The sequence below is a fragment of the Oxyura jamaicensis genome, chromosome 10, assembly GCF_011077185.1.
Source record: "Oxyura jamaicensis isolate SHBP4307 breed ruddy duck chromosome 10, BPBGC_Ojam_1.0, whole genome shotgun sequence".
In the NCBI taxonomy this organism is placed as follows: Eukaryota; Metazoa; Chordata; class Aves; order Anseriformes; family Anatidae; genus Oxyura; species Oxyura jamaicensis.
Genome location: NC_048902.1, coordinates 7449120 through 7473820, shown reverse-complemented (window position 1 = coordinate 7473820; position 24701 = coordinate 7449120). Strand labels below are relative to the sequence as shown.

Below are 24701 nucleotides of genomic sequence, written 5' to 3'. Positions count from 1 at the left end.
GTTCCTTCAGCATGTTTCAGTGAACAGGTAAAATGTATAACAAGGTAATAATGAATGTAGTGGTTTCAGTCAAGTGTCAGAAAAGAATTTGTGACTTCTGGACTTCAGGAACTTCAGTAATACTCCTTCAGCAGAGTGTCTGGAAAGTACGTTTGTGTCATTTGGATGTGTCCAAAAAAGACGGAAGGTTACAATCTGGCAATTCCTTAGTACAATTTATGCGATTTTAAATCGGGGAGAATGAAGAAGCAGTACTGAACTAAAAGGTTGTTTCATGATGATTTCTTAGCAGTCTTTATTAGTTAGCTTGCTTGCTACTGTTAGATGCTGCCTTAAAAGTAACAAACAGAATGACATGCAGCTTGGCTTCAGAAGATTGAAATGAGACCAGCTTCTTTCTTTACCAGATGTCTGTTATCCAGGTGGGAGAAGAGTGTGTTTCCTGTAAAGTCGATCAAGAGTTCAGTACTTTATTGGGCTTCATTGCTAACAATTCAAAAATGGCTTTAAATACAAACACAGCATAGTTCTATTTATATTCATTATTGTGGTGGATAAGTGTCAATCTTTAAAGGTGGATTTTTTTTTGTTGTTTGTTTTGTTTTGTTTTGTTTTGTTTTTAGTCCCTAGAGGTGATTGTAAGAAAAGGCATTATCCCTTCTTTGTGATAGAATTCTCTCCTCTTTGTGAGGATGCTTTTTGTTTTTTTGAGTTTGGAGGAGTATTATATAAATGTTACTAGATGACTATTCTATGATACAATATTACTATCTATTCTGTTACTTTTTTATATTAATATGTTCTATATGTTATGTGAATGTGTTAATGTTATTTATAATAGTTAAAAAATCACAGTGCCTGTTGTATTCACAAATGAACTGTCTCCTGCTTGAGCAAGAAGATGCTAGCATACTCTTGCTACATCTCCAAAAGTACAGAGGTGATACAGTATTTGGCCTGTAATAAGCATCCTGACTAATGTTAAAACCTTCATTTTCCTGTAACTGAAATCAGTAAAACTTCACCTGCCCTGTGTGTCGTTAGGGGAAATAAAACATAACAGAGGCTCTATTACAGTTAGTCAAGCAAACTTTGAAGTAGTTTTTTTCTGTTTTAACAGGAGGAAGAGTTTAGGCTAGAACTGAGAGCAAGATGTACATCTTTTCTTTCTTTTGTTCAGCCTATTCTGTTTCATTTCATGACTTCCTGGAAAGCTTTGTCCTCACCAAAGATGTTAAATTTGAGATACGAGTAGGTGTCACCCAGTGCTACAGGGACAGGCAGGTTCTTTTAGGGATCCTGAGTAGAATGAGGACCAGCCACAGGGTTGTGGTTATTATTAGAGCTATATCATCAGATAAAAATTACAGCAATCAGTGCAGCTTATTGTTATCTAGAATCTTCAGCAGTTAGCATAGTTTATCATTAAAAAAAAAATCTAGCAATTGTCATAGCTTATTGTTAGATGTAATTTTTAGAAATTAGGGTAGCTTTCATATTACCTAGAATTTTTAGTCACCTAAACTCTTTAGTTGCGTGGACCCTCTGCAGATCAGGTCAAATTCTTAATAATCAGCATGCAGTACAATAATCATAATCTAATCTGCTTAAAGGAAATGCCCTTTTTCAATTATTTTATCCTGTTACAGAGAAGGCGATTCTGAAGAAAGTCTGGGGTCACCCAGTGACCTTAGTTTGTCTCTTGTCTGTTGGAGCATCAGTGGCAAGTATCTGGCTGGAGCTACGGAAAAGATGGTGAACATATGGCAAGTCAATGGTATGCTCTAACTACCGGTGAACACTTCACCATACAATGTATTTCTAGGGAAGCTGCTAAAGCATTGAATCTTTGTTTACCTAACTATTTGTGTGTGCTTTCCAATTTAAATACGTGCCATCTTCCATAATATCTTGTCAACTTGTTCAATTAGAGGAAGGCACTAACCACAAATTGATGCATGCCTTATAATTAATTCAGTAGAAAACTGAGCACTGGATTTGAGTTCTTGTTGTATGTGATGTTTAGGTTTGAGGCTTGATCACTCTGTGTGTTTTGTTTGCAAATATGGTATCTTCCCGTAGTCCACAAGGCTTAGTTTTCTACAAAAGGCATGGAGAATGCCAAAATTAGTTGAAACAGATGCAGGGATAGATTACAGTAGAAGAGGTAGAAAACCTGCTGAAAGCACAATGACTGAGCTCAGTTTATGTAGCTGAATAAAAGAGTCTTAGAGGAATAAGATTATAAATCAGTACATTAGGAAGATAACCACTAAAAGCCCAGAGAGAAAAAGCACCTATTTAAGCAAAAATGAATAGTGTTACCACTAGAAGAAATGGAAATAAATTGTCCATGAATAACTTCAAGAATGTTTCTGGTGTTAAAAAGATTGTGATATCATATAGTTTATAAGGAGGAATGACAACTGAGGAAGAAATACTTTAAAATGGATTAGATAAATTTATAAGATTGCATTGTGATGGGGAGGACTGAGCCTGATCCAGAAAGGTCCTTCCTAATTCCTTGATTCTCTTTACAAGCGTCTCTAAGGGGATTCTCTTACATCTTTCCTGTCATTCTTGCTGCGTTTAACCAGTCTGGAATAACACCTTTAGAACTCCTGTGAGAGGAAGACTGTTAGTCACTTTGTTGCTTTTAATCTGTGAAGAAACATTATTCTGCATTTCTGCACTTAGGAAAATCACTGTTGACTCTGTCCATGTTAGTAATAGGCAGTCCACAGGAAAAGTATAAATGGTCTGAGTACTGAAGAGTTTAGCTTCTTCCTTTAATGAAACTACTTCACTTGACTGAAAATTGAGATTTGTTAGCTAGATTTTGATTCTGTGTAGATTAGTGGTCCACTGTTTCATAGTCTTGTAACTTATGTGAATTTGTAGCAAGTCCTAGCTGTAAATAGGATCTTTTGATATTTTCCCATGGAAAGTATTTCTGTTGCATTATTTTCTTTATGAAGGTGAAGGAGTTTAAAAGATTTTTTTGGGTTCCTAGGAGGAAAAGGATTATTAGATCTTCAACCTCACTGGGTATCTGCATTAGCTTGGCCGGAAGAAGGGCCAGCTGCAGCATGGAAAGGAGAATTGCTATTAATTGGTCGTATGGATGGATCTCTTGGACTTATTGAAGTTGTGGATATTTCAACCATGCACCGGATAGAATTGGAACACTGCTACAGAAAGGATGGTAGGTGACAGTTTTAATATTTAAACAGAGCTTAAAATTAAAAATATGTCCCCCCCTTTTTTATATAATTTAACAAGTATATAATCCCTATTTTTATTATTGTTCATGGGGATACTACTTGCGATACTTCGCTCGTAAGCATCATTCACTTGTGTTCATGGGAGTAGGAAAGTGTGGAATCTCAGTCTGCACCTAGTCTGCACCTTTTACGGCAAAGACCAACAGTTTGTAGTGGCCTAGTCAAATCATGACATTACTTGTCATCATAAAAAAAATAAATCAATATAGTTTCTCTGCAGTGTCTGCTCTCTCTAAAAAAGGCAGATAGACAGTATCATCTGAATTCCATAATTACTGCTATTTTTCTTTTATAGTTCCAGTCTAAGGGGACATCAGATAGCACATCTTAGGTAGCGTTTTGTGGTTTTGCCTATTGTTTCTCCAAGAAATATGATTTTTTTTTTTTTTTTTTCAGAATCAAGTGAGGTGCTATTAGGTACTAACAGAGGCTTGAGTGGCTTTCAGTGGTTTTCTTAGAATCATCCCAATTTCAGACACATGTATAGGATTTCGTCTACTTTTTTCTTTTCCTTAGCATGGATAATTTTCACCATGTCAGGAATATAAATCCAGTTATTTTAATGAAGAAGAGTGGAAAAAAAATCTAACAGGGATCTCAACATCTGTGATTACAGGGGCACTTGTTTCTCTCTTTACTATACAAATTCAAGAAAATTCTCAGACAAAAAGTATGTCAGGTAACCTTGGTGGGGAGGGGAAGTTTTCATGTACTTAATATTTTAGGCAATTACACTTGCACACCTTTTGGCAGGAGTGATTAATTAAGTTTTGTGTTACTTGTTTACATAGTTTCTGTCACATGCCTTGCCTGGTTCAGTGAAGACAGACCATTTGCAGTTGGCTATTCAGATGGAAAGTTGCTAATAGGAACAAAGGAACCACTTGAAAAAGGAGAAATTGTTCTAGTTGATGCACACAAGGTAGAGTTACTCATTTTAAAACTATAATTTTTGCAGGTAACAGTCTGTTTAAGTTGTTTTCTGTATTTGGAAATTATTTATAAAATCCAGCACATTTTCATATTATCTATTTCTGACATATTAAATGCAATAGAGTTAACTTTTTTTTTTAAAAAAAAAGGCAAAAAAATCGAGAATTACAGCCTTTTTTGCTATTGGAGATTGTGAAGTGTATGTGCATACAGCAATGGGTATGTATTATGGGCATCTGCATTTAAAAAGACTTAATTTGTAAAAGCACTTAACAAATATTAAAAATATTAATTTTGGTCATGCCCCTTGTTTTTGTAAAGCTTAAGTTACTGTGCAAAGCCAAAGATCTTTTTCTAAATATGCAGCTGTAAAGGTTTTGATCCTTTGCTTTGGCATACATAATAAGTCATGAATAACTTGACTAATGAGTTATTAGGCTAAGAAGAGAATTTCCCAAAGGAAAGTTTATTAAAAACATCTTGAGTGCTTCCATGAATTTGTCTTAAATATTTGAAGTGTAGTAGTCACAGAAGTGAGCAAGCTGTGATGATAAAACTATACTTGGCTTTTCCACTATGGGCTCTTCTTTCCTATGTTGGTTAGACTCAGTACGTCATCGGTCCCATGGCTTATGAAGCCAATACCTTTAAGGTAATTCCTGCTGCAATTAAAAAAATAAAAAATGTGAGTGTTCTGAAAAGTATTGTTCATATTATCTTTACTTGTTATTATTTGAGAATAAAATGTTCTTTGTTATTAGTAATTAAGCATTGCATTATCTCTGGCAGTTAAATTTCCTCTGTTCTTACTGTGTTACTTCACACTAACATTCAATTTTTAAAAATCTAACAGGATATGATTGTTAGTATGAAGTGGGATCCAACTGGTAAGATTCTCCTGACATGTGCCAAAGAAGAAACCGTGAAACTCTGGGGATATATGGGAGGATCTTGGAGACGTCTGCATTCACTGCCCCATCCAGCTCTTGTGAATGGCATTGCCTGGTGTGCTCTTCCAGGGAAAGGACCCAAGTTACAGCTTTTACTAGCTACGTATGTATTTTGTTTGTTTTAGCTCTTTTGCAGTTGGGTGTTTTTTTATTATTTTATATATATATATATTTTTAATTCTACTGGTCATTAATATCTAGAGCAAACGTAAGTTTTGTGTTTTTTCAAATAATGTTTACTCAGTAAACCAGTTTTCATGAGATCCATAAAGCACCCAAATTTAAATGGAAAGTGTGGGTCTGGTCATGTTTACCTTTTCTCTATGTCATAAGACCTGTGCCTGGTGAACCTGTGCTTGAAATTTGTTGTTTTCCTGCAAATATATTTTTCTTCTTTTTTGCAATTATGGTGTTAGTAAAAATTGAAAAGCGTTGGGATGAGGGTTGGGACTTTAGGGAGTGGAATAGGAGGAATGCATTTATCCATGGTAACATTCCTTTCCACTTTAGATGATTTCATCAATATAGTTTTATAGAAAGGTGGTGCCAACTGGTATTTTCAGGACGTTTTGTTAGTTAATACTTTATATTAATACCTTTACTTTGTTTTTCTGATTTATCCTGACTTCCTTAAGAGGATGCCACAATGGTTTGGTGTGTGTCTGGACTGTTCCCCAGGACATAGTAACTACATTGCAGTCCAGCTCATACTCAGAAGGATGGTGGGACCAAGAAACAAGTGCCAAGGTAGAAGGACTAGTGTTTAAGAAATTCCCTTTGCTTGTTCTGAAACTGGGGAGGAGGGAAATGTGAACAAATTGCTTAAATCTCAAATTTACTAAGAGAAGGTGTTTGCTAAATATATTTATATATATATATATATACACATATATATATGTAACATTTGTAGGCATTTTTAGATCAGGAAATGAAAAATCACAGGTTTAAGTGAATTTTATTTAGCTAAAAGGTGTATTTTGAACTGTTTCCATTTTTTAAAGTTGTTAAATTTATACTAAATTTCATTAAGTGTTTAAAATTCTTTCTAGATAAAATTAAGTCACAATAAATTTAACCAATATAAAATTAAATTTTAACGCAATCTTTAATGTTGATGTCATTTTGTACAGGGAGAAAAGATGATAACGTGACAGAGATATTTAGAATTTTGGACTTTCGTGTGGAAATTACTACATCTCTAGAAATTATCAGTGTTTATTACAGAATATAGAAGTTAAATTATGCTATTCCTTTTTCTGTAACAAGTTCATTGTTCCATAACTATGAAATAATTTGCAGGATGGATACAGAAAACCAGTAGAAGTCAAGTGTGTATTTCAGCTGAGAGGCCATATTACTCCTGTTCGGACTGTTGCATTCAGTCCTGATGGACTGGCATTAGTATCTGGTGGACTTGGAGGTCTCATGAATATTTGGTCTTTACGGGTAAGATTATCTTAGAGGTGGCATGATTATTTTTTTAGTGCAAGTATCTCAAATGGTCAAGTCATCAGACTTTCTTTTTGTTTTCCCCCAGCATGTTACAAATGAGAGAAACTGTAGTATAAAATAATGGTATGATGTTATAGTTAATAAAAGATAAATGGAAATTGTACTTAACATTTGTGTACTTTGTATTTTAAGGTTCTACTACTTATTCACTCTTTAGTCTTGGTCATGTTAGTCAGGCCTTGCAGAAGCAGCCACTCTTGTTACAGATGGGAACAATATATTCACTTACTACAAGAACTTGTCCAAGAATCAGACAATGTTTAGTATTAAACACTTCTAAATCCTTTGTTATGTTATGTCCTTTGATAAAATTGCTAGATGGATTTTTGCTTTTAGTATAGACATTTCATTTTTTTAAGAAGTTATTGAACAGCCTGCGAGTATATCATCCCTTAGGAATATACTTTGTCTGTATTTAAATAGAAAAGTAGCTGTATACACACTGACACAAGACACTTCTTTCCTTAGGATGGTTCAGTATTACAGAGTGTTGTAATAGGTTCTGGAGCTATTCAGACTGCGGTATGGATACCTGAAGTTGGAGTAGCTGCGTGTTCTAACAGATCAAAGGTGATACTGTGTGTTAAAGTAATCTTTTAAATTTTTGTATGATTGAGAATTATCTTATTAAAATAAAATCTTCTTTGTCTTTCTCAAAAAAAGTATGCAGGCAGGACCCATCTCTGTTTATTGGCTTATGTTATCCAAGCATACTTGTTTACAAAGCTGCTTGGGTAACTGTCAGTCTATCTAACCCTGCTATATTTGCAAGCTACGTTGCTTTGACTTTCAACTATCGCTTCACCCTAAAAAGATATATATATTTTTTTTTTTTGAAGTGTCCCATGATGAGTTTTGGGCAGTGAAGGTGGAGGAGGGAGGAAACCTGAGCGGGGGGTTATAAAGGATGCTGCACACTGGTTATATCAACTTTTCTGTTTAACGGTGGCAGCTGTAAATGGGCCACAAAAATAGGATAAAGACACTTAATTTTTCGTTTACGCAACATGAAGAAATGTTCTATTTCCCCAAACAAATAAAATTCCTTAGTGATTTAATTTAGTCTCAACCAGCCTCAACTTCAGAATTTTTTTTTAAGGAGCAGCAGAATTTACTTCAATGTTTTCTGTGTCAAGAACTTCTGGTATCTGAACAGAAGCTTCATAAGTGGCAATATTTAGAAGCCCGCATGTGCCCTGCACTTCCTCAAGTAATTAAAAAACAATACAAAACAACAACTGAAACCCCCCACAGCTGATTATTCCAAAAGATGGCGTTTTTTGTGACCAAAGTTAAACATGGCACAAGTTATAGTTTCTGTTATTAGAGTCATGGTGCATTTGATTCTAAGTATTTGGGCATTTTTTGAAAGTCTTCTCTGAATTCGGCCCAGATGTTGAAGATCATATTGCAGGGCAAATCCTTAACTAAGGTTACAACAGCAGTCACTGAAATGAACTCTGCTTATTAACATCTGTTTGCGTTCTTCTTTGGAATGGTAATCCTAATGTTGCCTTGAGAATGTGATGTTAACACATGAGGAAGTGGCATATGGATAGAGCTACTCCATGGTGCTTGTCAGCAGATTATTCACTGGCAGACATTAAAAATACTGAAGTTTATGTATTTTCTGGCCCCTTTGGAAACTAAGATAAGTGGTGATAAATCAGTGGAGCTGAACAATCCTATGATTTTAAAATTTCTAATGTGTCTTGTGGCTGCTGTTATACAGGATGTGTTGGTAGTGAACTGTACATCAGAGTGGATATCTTCCAATCACATCCTCGCAACGTGTAGGACTGCACTGAAACAGCAAGGAGTTCTAGGATTAAATATGGCTCCTTGCATGCGAGCTTTCTTGGAACGTTTGCCAATAATGCTTCAGGAACAGTATGCTTATGAAAAGGTAAGAAAAGTTAATGGGAATACTTAGAATTCATGTCTGACTTAAGATCACTGTTTAATCTCAGCTGGTTTCAGTGTTTCAAGACTGAAAACCCAAGACTTTCCTACATTCTTTTTGCAAGTATCTTTCAGTATTCTCGAAACTAGCAGCCTTTTAGTTTGAGAATATTTAAAATCCTTGAAAAATATTAAGTGTGGAAGAAAGTGTTTGTTCACAGGACTAGCAGGACTTCTGTTTCTGAATTGATGAATATATACTCCTAACTTTGCATGTTTGATTTCTCTCTCCCATTCCCCTCACCTTTAGCCCCATGTTGTTTGTGGAGACCAGCTTGTTCATAGTCCTTATATGCAATGCTTGGCATCGCTCGCTGTGGGCCTTCACCTAGATCAGCTGTTGTGCAATCCTCCAGTACCACCTCATCACCAGAACTGCCTCCCTGATCCTTCAGCCTGGAGTCCCACAGAATGGGCCTGGCTAGAGTGTTTCTCAACTACCATAAAAGCTGCTGAAGCCCTGGCCAAGGGAGCACAGTTCCCAGAATCTTTTACTGTTCCAGACCTTGAGCCTGTTCCAGAGGATGAACTTACTCTCCTAATGGTAAAATGTGCTATAGTGCCTTGACAACAAAGCATATTAGTGTTAAGCATATGGTATGATGCAGTTAACATCTCTGAATTGTAAATATTTATGATGTATATTTATATATACACATAAGCACCAGCAATAAGTTTAATTTTTAATTACCTGTTATAGAGTATACTGTAAAGATTGCTCCCTGTGTGTGTAGTCATGAATACAAGTCAGTTGCATATTGAGGGGGAAAAAAACACCAGTAATTTTCTTGTGATAGAAGCAAGAAATCTAGAGCTCAACCATACGGATTTCAGAGTAACTTTCTAGCACATTCCTACACTGAATTATTTTGGCAGAAGTAATTGTCTTTATAACTTGTTACAATATGCCAACCAAAATAAGAATGTTAGATTAAGAAATTTTTATCAGCAAGGTATGACATCTTCAGACAATGTTTGCGTTTAAAGTTTCAAAAAGCCCTAATAAGTATCTGTAAAAGGGAAAAGATTATTTCATCACAATTATTTTATTTTTTGATTGCGAGCCGTGGATAATTGTGCCATTGATAGATCAGCATAGTAAGGACATAAGCTGGGTCTATAGACAAAATTCAAGTATTTTAGTCTGCATACATTCATTTTTATTTTTGTATTTTTTAAAATAATCTGAATGTGCATATTGTTATTAGTCAAAAAATAAATATGTGTTACATAACAGCTAAATAATGTGCATCTCTTGAACTGAATGTCTTAACTGTGCCATTTGTTGCATAGGATAACAGTAAATGGATCAATGGTATGGATGAACAGATAATGTCTTGGGCAACATCACGGCCGGAGGTTAGTAAAATTGAATTTTATTTATGTTTCAACATGGTAAGCTTTTGAAAGTACTCTTTTTCTAAAGCATTATTTCATGCTATACCATAGGATTGGCACTTGGGAGGCAAATGTGATGTGTATCTGTGGGGAGCAGGAAGACATGGACAGTTAGCAGAAGCTGGTAGAAATGTCATGATACCAGTAGCAGCACCTTCATTCTCTCAGGCTCAGCAGGTGATCACTTAAACATATGTTTTTATTTTTATTGATTTATAAACATGTATTATTGTTTGTCAAGATCTCTATCTAAATGTCTTCAATTTGTTGTCTGGATTTACTGCAAAGTACTCTCAAACATGTATTTTCACTAAAGAAGTCTTTAATTATTTGACAATTTCAAATTAAGCCATTGAAATCTGACAAAACAAAATTGCTTGATAAGTGCATGACTTGAAAATACCCAAACAGCTCTAGCATGATTCTTGTGCCCATTTTGTTTTCTGGGTTAAAATTAACTTTTAGAATGGAAACATCAAGATAAATTTCACATAGGAGCATATTGTGATTTCTCTCACTGGAAGATCTTCAAGGTCCCTTCCAATCCAAACCATTCTGATTTTATGGTTTTGTAAGAAGGTTTGCCAAAACTAGTAGCAAGAATCAATGAATAATTTGTATTAAGATGTGATTAGGTACTAAAACTCCATTAAACATGGATGGGATGAGTGATGCTAATAGGGTTGTTGTGAAGGTATTTGTAGTGTGACAGAATCTATGGTCTTGACAAAAAAAAAAAAAAAAGATGGTACATTTTAACACAGGACTTAGAACATTGCTGCATCTAAAACAAAAATAACACACCTATGTATTCTTCTTGACTAGGTTGTTTGTGGTCAGAATTGTACTTTTGTCATTCAAGCTAATGGCACAGTTTTGGCTTGTGGAGAAGGGAGCTATGGGCGACTGGGACAAGGAAATTCAGATGATCTTCATGTGTTAACAGTCATTTCAGCACTGCAGGGTAAGACTGGTTTGAAATTACTCGACTGATAGAGAACAAATAAGCATTTTGGCAGTTAATATAATTATTTGTCTAGACACTTTTCACAGATTGACATACTGAACTATTGTAGTCAATAAATAAAAAACTGAACAAATAAACTAGCTTTTTATTTCTTCTTATGATTTAAGTAGTCACATCCTAAAATTCCTTAATTTTCAGAAGGCTTTGAGGAAAGGTGTTTGCCCAATATAGCAACATTTCATTTCAAAACTAGCAGCAGGTCAGAAGCATAGGTTGCACATGAGAAGATGAAAGAGTTCCTTCAAAATAAAAATAAAGTAATTGCTATAAGAAAAAAACTATACTCATGGTTGCTTCGTTTCCCTGGCCTTAATGTGCTACCACTAGGGGGACTTGGTGGATGCATATGAAGAGTTTATTATAATTTACTGTAAGCGCTGTTTTCTCACTTTTCTTTAACAGGCTTTGTTGTAACACAGCTGGTGACCTCTTGTGGATCTGATGGACATTCCATGGCTTTAACAGAAAGTGGAGAAGTCTTTAGCTGGGGTGATGGAGATTATGGCAAACTGGGACATGGGAACAGCGACAGACAGCGCAGGCCTAGACAAATAGAGGCTCTGCAAGGAGAAGAAGTGGTGCAGGTTCCACAGCATTTTTTATTCATCTTATGAACTGCAGATATTGTAACTTAGTGCTAGGGATACTGGCTTGGGGTAACCAGTACAGATAGTGATAGAGATGTTCCAGAGCCATTGTCAGACTTGCCAATTTGAATTCAGATACTGAATGAAAACAGGGAACTTCTGACTTCTCTCTGAGCATTATGAAGCAAGTTGATAATTCCCACTTGAAGAATGTTACAATCACAAGGCTCACTGGTGGTACATGATGTTACTTGACACTTATTATTTGAGAAGACTAAAAATTTGAAGGAGCTTGGAAGTAAGGTATGATCCAAAAGGCTATGAAAACACAGGCACAACTTAGCAGTTTCCCTTGGTCTTTGTCAGATAGATATTTTTGACCTTTAAAACAAGTCACCAGTCTTCCTTCTTACTAAGTATGCTTTATAACAGTCCAAAAAAAGATACCTGGCTTTGTCTGAAAGCCTTTATTCACACCTGTCTTCCTCCTAACTTTACTGTGAGGGAAAGCAAAAAGAGGTAGAATATTGAGTCATTAATACTACAATATCTGTACTTTATATCTTTATAAAGTAAATATATGTTGTGTGTGAAAAGGGTATTACGTATGTGTAATATTTTTTTTCCCGAAATATAAATTACATGTATAAATTAAAATTATTTTATTTCTAGATGTCATGTGGCTTCAAACACTCAGCTGTAGTGACAGCAGATGGCAAACTCTTTACATTTGGAAATGGTGATTATGGTCGATTAGGACTTGGAAATACTTCCAATAAGAAACTTCCAGAAAGAGTGACAGCGCTGGAGGGTTACCAGATTGGGCAGGCATGGTTTATTTAAAACTGTTATCATATCTTTGTTTAAAGCTGATATTTTCAATATATTTTAGTGTTCTGTTTTTTAATTTTGGCTTTTGATTGTAATAACAGAATTTGAGTATGTGTATTGTTTTCAGATTTCTTTCCTGGCTTTTGATCCTCTTTCTGCAAAACTGCAACCCCTCCCCCACTTTTTGTAAAACACTGTAAAGTTTCAATATGTAGGCATTAAGTATGAATTCATGAGCTAAAAAAAATAACAAAACTAATGTGGTCCTAAGTATCTTCAAAACACTATATGAAGCAATACAAGTTTCACCGTCTTTAAAGGGATAATTATTTTCTAAAATGTGTTCTTTCTTTTCTAGAAGGTATTCGGGTTGTGCAAGTTTGTAGTAAGTTGGCAAAAACCGTAGTAACAACATATTTCTTTGAACCAGGTGGCTTGTGGACTCAATCATACTGTAGCTGTGTCAACTGATGGCTCAATGGTTTGGGCTTTTGGAGATGGAGATTATGGTAAACTTGGTTTGGGAAATTCCACTGCAAAATCCTCACCACAGGTTAGAATTCACAGGGGAAATTACTCTTTCAATAAGTTTTCAGCATTGCTAAATGTATTGCAGAGAGTTCAGAATGTAGTTTTCAGAATTCAACTTAGTAATTCCAGAGGCTATAGTATTCTAATAAAATCTAGCATAAATAATTCTGAGCATATGTTATGCTAAGCATGGCACTCTAAAGCATCTCATGTAAACTAGTCTCACGTTATGTCAGAGATAATACAAATAGTGACAGTCATAGGATTAGCTTAAAGCAGAGGGGTTCCTTATTTTGGAATTTGTGGAGAAGGTTGTTTCCACCCTGATGGGCTTCCTCTGATGCCACCCCCCACCAATCACCAATAAATTAAAGGTATTTTGAATCATTGCACATAGAATAAGATGTTCTGTTAAAGAAAAAGAGAAAACTGTGTCTTGGTTTCTTGTATTCATGTACAGGCATTAATCAGAGTAATGCTGTATTGAGAGCATTGCATTGTGGGAATTATAAATTTTATCTTTGGAAGCAGAAGTTACATATGTAATTCATATTTGCTTTCTGTGTGTACCCTCATAACATCATAGCTCTTTGTCCTCTCCTTTGCCCCCTTAGAAAGTGGATATTCTTTGTGGAATTGGAATAAAAAAAGTTGCCTGTGGAACCCAGTTTTCTGTTGCATTGACAAAAGATGGTCATGTATATACTTTTGGACAAGGTAGGGCAATCTAGTATTTAGATCTTTCCATCTATATGTTTCTGTGTATTGAAAGTGTAAATGAAGAATATTAAGACGCATTTATAAGAGTGACCTAATGTGGATTTTGGAAGGACAGCAATGCAGTATTAACATAGGCCTAAAATCCAGATTTGTGGCTGTATCTAGTTTGATCTCACAAAAACTATCTTTCAAAATATTCTAATTTAGCTTTTGAAGAGTGTTTTCCTTAATCTTCATAGAATTTCACCCATCCAAATGCATTGGGTTACTTGAATGTTCACTTTGCCTAATAAATCCTATACCTACACAAATCGTTCAGAACTCTGGACAGGCAAGTTGCCAGCTACACTGAAATAAACATATTTGCTCTTAAGTCAGTTAACACCTGTCTGTTGGAAAATTATATGCTTAGATCTAGAAGTCTCGTTTTAATAGATTTTGGTTTTGTTTCTGATTTAAAGTGAAAATAACAATTTTGGCAATATTAATGAGCACATATAAGATTTTATAGGAAATCTACACTAAATTTCTCTATTTAGTCCCAGTTCTAAGAGTATCTAAGAATTGCTTTTTGTCCCTCCCTGACTTTGCCTGCAAGTAAAATTCATTTTTTGATGTTCTCTGCATATGTGGATATTTCCTTGCAATTTCAGATCGCCTTATAGGTTTGCCAGAAGGCCGAGCTCGAAATCACAACAGACCCCAGCAAGTTCCAGTACTGTCAGGAGTCTTTATTGAAGACATAGCTGTAGGAGCAGAGCATACACTTGCTTTATCATCTACAGGGGATGTATATGCATGGGGTAGCAACTCTGAAGGACAGGTATATACTATTTCCTGTATATTTCTAACCTTTATAAGGCTAATTATACTTTATAGATGTTGTTGTAATGTATACCTTTTGGTGGAAAATCAAACTCAGCTGCTGTAAGAGAAGGGCAAAGTTGCTGCTCTGATATTTCAGGATATTGAGTATTTGAAAATGCTTGTTGAGCAAGTTGTTTAGAATGGTTTCTGAAAGAAATATGTCTATTTTTAAAATTATGCTTACTTTGTATTTTTGAAAGATAAATGCTTGTTAGCGTAAAAAGAAAAAATAGAGAAACTTGGTTCTGAAAGCCTATTTTATATGTTTTCCCTTGCAGTTTAAAAAGCTTGGTTTATATGGTGTAGGAATAATTTTTTATACTCTTATGACACAAAGTTGCTGCTTTTAGAAAATGAAATTCAAAGCTATCGGTAAAAAGTCAGAATAGGTTCAGTAGACATTTTCTTTACACAGGCTGTGTTTTCATAAACTATTGTAGGAGCTTCTGTGCTACAGCAAAAGTGATATTTAAATGGCACAGAAGAGGCATGAGTTGTGTTGACTATGCTTGACAGGTTGTGCATAGATGAATTTCTCAGTGTACAAAAGATCTTGCAAAAAAACTGTAGCTGTTTTAAGGTCTCTTTGCCACCTAAATTTGCTACTCCCATTAAGTGTGGATGTAATGTTTTATCCAAAATAAAATGATACCATAACAAAAGATTTAAAGGTAAATATTTTAACCCAGTATATGTTGTCAATAAGTATTGCTCTTTACTGTTTGGTCTGAATCTTTGCTGAGAGTGTTTTAGAAGTATTTCCATGGTTGTTGATTCCTCTTTGTGCCTTTTCCATCTGTTACAAATTGTCAGCTTGGACTCGGTCATACCAACCATGTCAGAGAACCAACCCTAATAACAGTCCTGCAAGGAAAAAATATTCGACAGATTTCAGCAGGACGTTGCCACAGTGCTGCCTGGACAGCACCGCCTGTTCCACCAAGAGCTCCAGGTAAAAAACAGATGGTTTGTATGGTCGTTTGATTTAGTCTTTTAGTCTTTTTGTTTCCTGAGGGATTAATGCAACTGGAGCCTTCGAACGTTTGGGCTAATTTGTTTTGTTTTACATCCATTCAGTTTTCAAATTATCTTAGTCTCTGAATTTTGCTACCCTTTATGATGAAATAATGCATTCTTTCTTTTACTGTGGTAGGTGTTTCAGTGCCTTTACAGCTTGGTTTACCTGATGCCATTCCACCGCAGTATGGGGCACTGAAAGAAGTGAGCATTCATACAGTAAGAGCAAGGCTCAGACTGCTGTACCATTTTTCTGACCTCATGTACTCTTCATGGAGATTACTTAACCTCAGTCCCAATAACCAGGTAAAATTCTATTTGAAAAATACAGCTTAGCTGTGTTGTGTTGTGCCATGTCACTAGAAAGTTTCTCACCAGATAAAGACAGACCTTATTTGTAGGTTCTGTAGGGTTTTTTATTTATTTATTTATTTAATAAACAAAATATACAGGTCTGGATTAAGCTAGACATTTTCAAATATTGTTGTATATTTTCATTTACACTAATATTAAGATGTCAATGTTTTAGTTTCCAAAAACTTAGTAGCCTCAAAGCTATAAACAAAAAGTGCTAACCTGTTTCTAGAAATATTGAAGTGCTAGTGATTAATTATGAAGGTTTTTATTCTGTAAGGAATTGAATTAATGACCTTTATTAATGTTTATTCTCATACTGCTTTATTGCAGAACAGTACATCTCATTACAATGCTGGAACATGGGGAATAGTTCAAGGACAGCTAAGACCCTTGCTAGCACCACGAGTGTACACACTCCCCATGGTACGCTCTATAGGAAAAACTATGGTTCAGGGAAAAAACTACGGGCCTCTGATTACTGTAAAAAGAATATCAACCAGGTCAGTATTGTTTTCACAGGGAATGTATTTGATATCAAATACTGATATTCGTACATTTTCCATAACTTTTAGTATACCATGCTCTCTCTACACAACTTTATTATGACTAAGTAACTTCACTAGCCTTTATATATTTATGAGTTACATTGTATGGCTGTGTTTTTTTCTTCTCTTTTTCAAAAGAGGTCGGAAATGCAAGCCCATTTTTGTACAGATAGCAAGACAAGTGGTAAAGCTGAATGCATCAGACCTTCGCCTACCTTCCCGTGCCTGGAAAGTGAAACTGGTTGGAGAAGGAGCCGATGATGCAGGGGGAGTGTTTGATGACACTATTACAGAAATGTGTCAGGTATAAAAAGTTTATTACTTCAAAATGCCTGGTAGAGTTTTTGTTATATTTGGTGTTTGTTTGTATTTGTCAGTTTTCTTTATGCAGCATGCTAAATTCTTATTCTTCAGTCCTGAGCCATAGTACTAGAACTGTCTACTTATGGATGTCTCTGAGGAAAAATAAACCTTCTTCAAATTGTGGCAATGAGATGCAAAAAAGCCACACTGTAACTTAGTGTTACAATAGGCCACCTTGAAGTTCCACAACAGCTCCTACATGTTATGGGAGCGTTTTGCAGACCCCCATTCTGTACAGCCAATATTTTCTATAAGATTGTATGCATACGCTACAGTAGCACCTCTGTCAGGGGTTTCTAACATATGTGAAAATCTGTTACCTCTTGGGTTCAGTGCTGGAAAGGAGTATAGTGGCAGAAAGTAAGTATTTTTACTATGACTGTAGCCAGAATATTGTTGCTATGCATGTTCATCTGGAAACGGAGGGCTATGGGCTAGGACTAAGATAAATCTGGTTGATTTTAAGGCGCAACTATGATTGTAGCCAGGAGAAGGACTGAAAACTACACTGGCTGGAGAACTTTGGTTGTTCCTTGACTCTTCCAGGAGTCTTACATCCCAAAGAATGAGAAATAATGCTATCAAAAAAGAATAATTAATAGACCTGCTTAGTCTGGGACAGGGGAACAGTCATAGATAGTGCTGGAGGTGGAATTGGAGTTATGGTTAGGATACAGGATGGAAGAAACTAAAGAACTCTGTTAATGATATTTCTAACACCTGTTAGACCAGAGAGAGTTAATTCAGATAAGGACTTGAGGCCTAACTTATAGATTCTTTCCTAGGCAGTTTACGTTAACTGTGAGGTGTAATGAGGGCTTAGGACATAATTCATTGAAAAATTTGGTACATTGATAGTTCTTGAAAAAAGCTGCAGTTGGTAGGGTGTATATCTTAGGGCTTTCGATCATTTCTAGAACAGGTACCGGGAATATATGACAGAGTAGTCACAGCAGAACAATGATTATAGTCTGACATGCAGTCAGGCCTTCAAATAAGCGTGATTATATTAAGGAAAACCAGCCCTACCATTGTTGCTTTCTCTTAAGTATTTCAAAAGAATTTTTAAGTAGTAATAATCACTGTCATAGACTATTCTGTCTTGTTATGCTATAATGTCAAAATATTTCTGTAATAGGTTTCTTGTCCCTGTGTCTAAGAGTGCTTTTTTTTGTTGTTGTTGATTTTTAAGGAACTAGAAACTGGAGTAGTAGACCTGCTTATTCCTTCTCCAAATGCTACTGCTGAAGTAGGCTACAATAGGGATAGGTAAGTTGTCCAGGTTTTCTTCTCTATCTTGGCCTCCTTTATTTCAACAGTTAAAAATAACAATAATATACTTATTTGGACACCTCTTGCTGATAGTTGTGTTGACAGTTACTATGCTGTGCTTAGAAATATTTTTTCTTTTGCCTCTAATGAAGTAGCACAGAAATTATGCTATAGTCTTTTGACCATCCTTTCTTCCAGGTTTCTCTTTAACCCTTCGGCATGTTTAGATGAACATCTGATGCAGTTTAAGTTCTTGGGTATTCTCATGGGTGTAGCAATTCGTACAAAAAAGCCATTAGATCTTCATTTGGCTCCAATGGTCTGGAAGCAACTTTGTTGTATCCCACTCATCTTGGAGGATTTGGAGGAGGTAGATCTGCTCTATGTGCAGACCCTCAACAGCATTCTTCACATTGAAGACAGTGGGATTACTGAAGAAAATTTCCATGAGGTAAGATGCAAAAGTTGGAGCTTTTGAGTTTATTCTGAAAGTGGTCACTCTTAATCAGATTGACCTTAATCTCAGTATTTATTTTATTATATAATTAAATCTTTCCATTATTGGAATAACAAGGCCTTGATAAGCATTTGGAATAGTTTGTGACCTAAATATATTTATAGGTGACTGATAGTAAAATGTTAAACCTAGATCACTTGATTGACTTACACTAAACATAGTTTTTCTGTTTTGCCTAACAGATGATTCCTTTAGATTCTTTTGTTGGTCAAAGTGCTGATGGTAAAATGGTTCCCATAATCCCTGGAGGGAACAGTATCCCACTTACCTTTTCAAACAGGAAAGAATATGTGGAGAGGGCAATTGAGTACAGACTTCATGAAATGGACCGTCAGGTAAGAATCTCATCATGATCCTCTCCACATTGTTAACATGAACAGCATTTTTGATACATGTAAGTTTCCATTACAGTTTATTAGGCAATATGAAAAGCTTGGTTTTCTGCTGTATTGCCAAGGATTTTTTTCCCCACAAACTCTTATAGTTCTTTTTATTTTTATTTTTTTATTATATTTTTTGTTGTTTTTTGTTGTTGTTGTTCTAAGTCAGTTCTATTTTTCTTAGCAATTGCTCAGTTCACAAAAGAGCACTGGAAATGAGAACTTCTTTTTCATTAGAGTAGTTCCATTGCAACTGTCAATTCTTGGAAAACTTCACCGCAATTGTGTGCACTATGCACTGTTACTAGACATGATAGCAGCATAGAGTCTAGCTGAAGTAAGTATTGTGGACAGACATTCGTTTAACTGAAAACTGTTTCTTTTCTGCTTTAGCAGAGAAGCTACAAATACAGCATTAAATGTTCTGAAAAGTATTAATTACCTATTTGCATATTTCTGTGTGTTTTGTCACTTGTATAGTGAAGTTTGCAAAAGCACTCTGATAATTAGATGTTAAGAATATTATTTTCCTTTTTCTTAAGATACAGATACATGCAGAATTGCAGAATTCTAACCTGTTAGAAAAATAAGCTACTAACTTGTACTTTAAGTTCTGCTGTATTGTGTCAGAATCTTTTATTTAATGTGTAATTACTTTTAAAAATAGCTTTGTTTATTTTAATAATACTTTAAATATTTTACAGAATTTTGAGAGGTTGTTGACCATGCAGGGTATGCAGGGTGGGAGGTTGTATTTGGTAGATGTTTTCTCTCCTTACCCTGTTCATTAGCAGATACATTGCCTTTGCATTTATTTGAATGGTACAATAAGTGGCAGAAGTAGGACAATTGCATTTCCAATGTCTCTTCTTTTTTGGGCAATAGGTGGCTGCTGTAAGAGAAGGAATGTCTTGGATTGTTCCAGTTCCCTTGTTGTCTCTTCTGACTGCTAAGCAGTTGGAACAAATGGTCTGTGGAATGCCAGAAATATCAGTTGAAGTTCTGAAGAAAGTTGTGCGTTACAGAGAAGTTGATGAACAGCATCAGCTAGTACAGTGGTTCTGGCATACCCTCGAAGAATTTTCAAATGAGGAGAGAGTGCTTTTCATGAGGTTTGTGTCAGGAAGATCTCGATTGCCAGCCAACACAGCTGATATCTCTCAGCGTTTCCAAATAATGAAGGTTGATAGGGTAAGATGCTGGTTTTATTTTTATTATTATTATTATTCCTGTCTAATTTAATCTGTCTTTTGGCAATAGCAGCCAGGTTTCCATAACTGTAAATTTACAGAGAAAGTCAGGGATAGGATATGCCCTGAGCTATTAAAACCAAAGATTTTATTTGTGCAGGAGCATTGAATACTGCATGAATTGCATATTAATTCAGTTGGTACATTTACTATGATTCTGTGATTGGAGGTCAAGACAAGCCCTTGCATGAGAAACAAAACCTCTTCTGTTGTAACTTGTCCATGGTCATTTTCTGTTCCAATTCCTTTCTTCATTCAATAGTTTTCACTCCTTTAATTTGTATTAAGCAGCAACATATGACCACTAGTGAGCTCTAAGTCCTAAAACCACTGTAATGAATTTACAGTGTATTACTTTACGTACAGGTTGCATACATTTTGCATTGTGTTCGGGGTTTGTGCAGTGAAAGGGTATTGTCTGAATTATATGAATCAAAAACTTGGGCAAATATAAGATAACAGTGTTTGGACTGTCATCTTTGGTGAGGTGTATCAGGTTGCTTCATGTTAAGGCACGGTATGGTACGTAATTGGAATGTTGTTTGGTATCTTCCAGTGGGCTTCTAAATAGTAGCGTGGTCAAATAGTTGCATTTCATTAGTGAGTGGAATAACTCACACAGCTGGTGAGATAGCAGTAGTTTTGCACGTACTGCAGGATAAAACAAGTGATGTAATAAACAAGAGAGGCTAGTCTGCTTTTTAGAAGAAATATTGAGGTACAATGAGAAAATGCTGAATGATAGAGGCAGGGAAAAAGGGATCAATGAAATGTGGATATGTTGCATTTTTTTACTTTATTCACAAACTTAACAGTGTCCCACCTTTTATCCATTTCCACAGCCTTACGACAGCTTGCCTACCTCACAGACTTGTTTCTTTCAACTGAGGCTCCCACCTTACTCCAGTCAACTAATCATGGCAGAGCGTTTGCGCTATGCAATCAATAATTGCAGGTCTATAGATATGGACAATTATATGCTCTCAAGGAATGTGGACAATGCAGAGGGCTCAGACACAGATTATTAACATTCTGTGAACAAAATCATCTTCCTTTTACTACGAATAGTGCCCTAAGTCCAATTTGTTGTTGACATAATTTTATGGTAACCATAGATGTTTTAGGAGCATAAAAACAGATGTTAATAAACAGTGGCCACATTTTAGTTACTCTAAATGTAACAAAAAATTAGATGTTTTTATTTTTTGTGATTGTAAAAAAAAAAAAAAAGAAAAAAGAAAAAGAAAACAAAAGTATGATCAGTAATTTTTTTCTCCTTTTTTTGGTCACTTTTGATAAGTTTGCATGGAGACATTTTGGTGCATTTTTGTTGGGAATAGTACATTTGTAAGCCCTCCCAGTGAACATGAAGAGTTGTACATTGTGTATAATTGTTCATTAGCAAGGACAGTTTTACATGAATATTCACATATTTATTTTGTTTTAATTTGAATTGCCTGTGCAGGGTTCCTTATGCAGAGAAAAATAAAGCAAATTCAAGAATTGTTTGCTTGTATGCATTTGTGAACTGTGTATTGGTATACTTAGTCTTCATACTTTTTCATTTTGTCTCAGGAAATTACAGTATTGCAGTATTTGACAGGACATGACTTTTGAAGCATCTTAAAATGTTTATCTTCAAGTAATCTGATGGGTAGGACTGTGCCCTGCTTTCTTAATGTCTTTGAGGCTTTTTCAGGTATACCATTAGCTTATGCCTTGTACTTCAATATGAGTTAAAGTTGTACTTGATTCCTTCTTGATTTTCATTTAAACATTTTTATTTTCCAGAGTAGTAATTGCTGACAATAATACACAGACATCTTGTCTTGGAAATCTTGAACCTTTTGTCCAAAAAACACCCCATCTTTGATATATAGGAATTGATGTAACTGTTCCTTATCAGAGTACAAATAAATTAAAATGAAGGTGACAGGCTAGTTGTTGAAGCTGTGGGTTTTATATACATTCTGAGTATATGACTTTGATTTTAGTAAACTGCATGTGTTTGGTCTCTGTCGCAGCTGTAATTGTGTTACAATCAGCAGTGCCTGGCTTATGCTGTAACGTTCCTGTTTGGTTAGGATGGTGATGTACTATTACCAAGATTTTTTTTTCTGTGTCTTAGGGAAGTGCTGATGACAATTCCTTTCAGTCTCTATATCTAAACTATAATTTGTGTCAAACTGCAAATGCTGTTTTATGTTCAGGAAACCCAGTTCAACCAGGCTGAGAAGGGTAGTGTCTTTCCCCAGGTGAGTCGCTGCTGCTCTGGCTTGATGTTCCTCCTCATTCTCACTGGAATCCGTGATAGGATGCTGTGGGGCCTGAGGGCTGTGGAGAAAATTTATGAACCTAAACTCACTTGGTACACCACTAGTTTGTCTGAGTCTGGAGAACACAGGCATTTCTATTTTATGTTAGCAGGGATTATTACGGAAGTTTCCCAGTTGTCCAAGATGGAACCTGGTGTATTGCTGCTGGCTAATGTTGGTCAAAGGGCTGAGCAAAGAGCTTCCAGATCCAGGTTTTATCTGGTTTCTTCAGTTAGGACTCACTGATTCCTCATGTAAAAGGCAAATGGTTCTTGAGCTATGACCAGACTGCAGCATGAAACATCTGGAGGGGGACTTCTAATTTTCTTGGGAGAAGGAGGGACTCAGGGCTATGAAGTCATACAGTTTAGTTTCCTGCCTCATCATGTACTATGGTTCCAAATTGGATGGAGATTTCCACATCCTGTCACTATGTTGTGAGGAAGTATATTCACATTGTGGCTTAAATGTATAGGTGTTGTACATATATAAATATATATATATATAAGGCTACAAATAAGAATGGAAACTGATATAGAATGTACTGTATGATTGTATACTAGACCTCATTCATGTGACTCAAATCAGTGCTACCAGTTTGTCAGTCTGTTTCTATCAGATGGAGAAGATAGTAATACAGTAGCTGAAAAATTGCAGTTTAGTATGGACTATATAGTTTGGTTCTTGGAATATTAGGATATTTTTGGAGGCAGTTTACAGTTAGGTAAGAGAGGATAACAATGTTTACAAATACTGATGTTCATTAAAAGATTTGAGTGTGATTCCTTTAATTGAGCCATTTTGTTAATTGTGCTCATCCTTTGAATATTCTATCTTAGCACGATTAAATCTATCAAGTGCTTAATTATTTTTATTTTATCCTACTGTTTGTTCTTACTGTAATTACATTTTGCATGCATTCCTTTTAATCTGCTGATTGTCTTATTTCTGTTGCTCAGGTTTCTAAGTGAGACTGGAATCATGTTCAAGTTTCCTGCCTAATGCTTATTTTTACACCTAATTGCATATGGAGATAAAGAATGTACAGCACTGACTCTGTTGTACTGTTCATTGGGGACCATCTGAGAAAGTTCTGACTTTGTCAGTTTAAGTGTATTTTTGGTATGCAACCTCTCCCTGTGGAAAAAGAGGAGTAAATATTACTAGTGTATGTCAGCATTCCATTGGATAAGTAAGTCATATAAGCCATTCTTTAAAGGAAAAGATCAGTCATAGCAAGGTAGGCTGTGAGTTATTTCAAAGTGCCATGCCTCATTCCCCTCCAGTTTTTCAGCATTGGATGGGACATATATAAGACTGCAGCAGGGAATATCAGTGGTAACAAATGCATATCAGAGGTAAGAACAGGTGTGTGACTGTGTTTATTTAGACCCTTTTCAAATTAATGAGGTATGGAGCATGCTATGCTTAGAAATATTAAATTCTAAATCCAACTAGAGAAAAAAAGAACAACAAAAAAAAAAACTTGAAAAGCTTTTTACCACGTGTATTGTGCTGGGTAGGTTATATATAGGAAAGCACTTCATTGCCAAAAGCCTCTCTCTTGTAACACGACTACTGTTTGCTGCTGTTTTTTACTGTACTTGTGGAGTACCTAACCTTTTTCTTACACCTCAGTTCTCAAGAAACAATTGCTCTCTCTGATTTTATAAGTCTGTCACTTCTTGAAACCCTTATTTATGTTGTTTTATCCTGTTTTTAACCTGGGATTAAGCAATTTCTTCTCTTACACCTCTAGTATTTCCAATCACTTTTTCCTTTTTTGTACACCTAGGAAGTATATCACTAGCCTTTTGGGCTGTCAGGCTGTCAGATACCTGGTTAGCCCTTTGATGAAACAGGTAGGCAGACTACAGCAGAGAGATGAGCAACCAGTCCCCAAGACTAGAGGTAGGCAAGTTGCTCTAACCTGATGAAGCCTTATTCTTACTGGAGGTAGCAGTGGAAGAGTTGGCTCATCCAACAGCCTTGGAATGTACTGGTAGGTGGTATGTCCATCTGTCATGCTTAGAAGGGAACTAGTAAGAGCAGAATGTATTATCAAACAGCAGTATTCTCCCAA

The 24701-nt window shown here is 35.7% G+C and overlaps 1 protein-coding gene across 13 annotated transcripts in view; it reads left to right on the top strand.

Annotated features, from left to right (window-relative positions):
* The window catches only part of HERC1 (HECT and RLD domain containing E3 ubiquitin protein ligase family member 1), a 97237-nt gene extending 75418 nt beyond the window's left edge, over window positions 1–21819 (top strand). For 10 of the 13 annotated variants that reach the window (XM_035335850.1, XM_035335854.1, XM_035335857.1 and 7 more), the window contains 26 exons: window positions 1650–1777; window positions 3014–3205; window positions 4076–4206; window positions 5071–5270; window positions 5803–5914; window positions 6467–6613; window positions 7148–7249; window positions 8412–8585; window positions 8892–9185; window positions 9935–10000; window positions 10091–10216; window positions 10865–11003; window positions 11469–11650; window positions 12326–12481; window positions 12915–13037; window positions 13630–13732; window positions 14389–14558; window positions 15416–15554; window positions 15756–15925; window positions 16307–16476; window positions 16660–16825; window positions 18077–18153; window positions 18355–18607; window positions 18856–19008; window positions 19939–20244; window positions 21146–21819. In XM_035335850.1, coding sequence (XP_035191741.1) covers window positions 1650–1777; window positions 3014–3205; window positions 4076–4206; window positions 5071–5270; window positions 5803–5914; window positions 6467–6613; window positions 7148–7249; window positions 8412–8585; window positions 8892–9185; window positions 9935–10000; window positions 10091–10216; window positions 10865–11003; window positions 11469–11650; window positions 12326–12481; window positions 12915–13037; window positions 13630–13732; window positions 14389–14558; window positions 15416–15554; window positions 15756–15925; window positions 16307–16476; window positions 16660–16825; window positions 18077–18153; window positions 18355–18607; window positions 18856–19008; window positions 19939–20244; window positions 21146–21331 — 4165 coding nt within the window. In that variant the 3' untranslated portion in view covers window positions 21332–21819. The remainder of the gene's footprint in view (window positions 1–1649; window positions 1778–3013; window positions 3206–4075; window positions 4207–5070; window positions 5271–5802; window positions 5915–6466; window positions 6614–7147; window positions 7250–8411; window positions 8586–8891; window positions 9186–9934; window positions 10001–10090; window positions 10217–10864; window positions 11004–11468; window positions 11651–12325; window positions 12482–12914; window positions 13038–13629; window positions 13733–14388; window positions 14559–15415; window positions 15555–15755; window positions 15926–16306; window positions 16477–16659; window positions 16826–18076; window positions 18154–18354; window positions 18608–18855; window positions 19009–19938; window positions 20245–21145) is intronic. The other 3 variants (XM_035335861.1, XM_035335860.1, XM_035335858.1) reach the window with 2 other exon arrangements.
* The last annotated feature ends 2882 nt before the right edge of the window (window positions 21820–24701 follow it).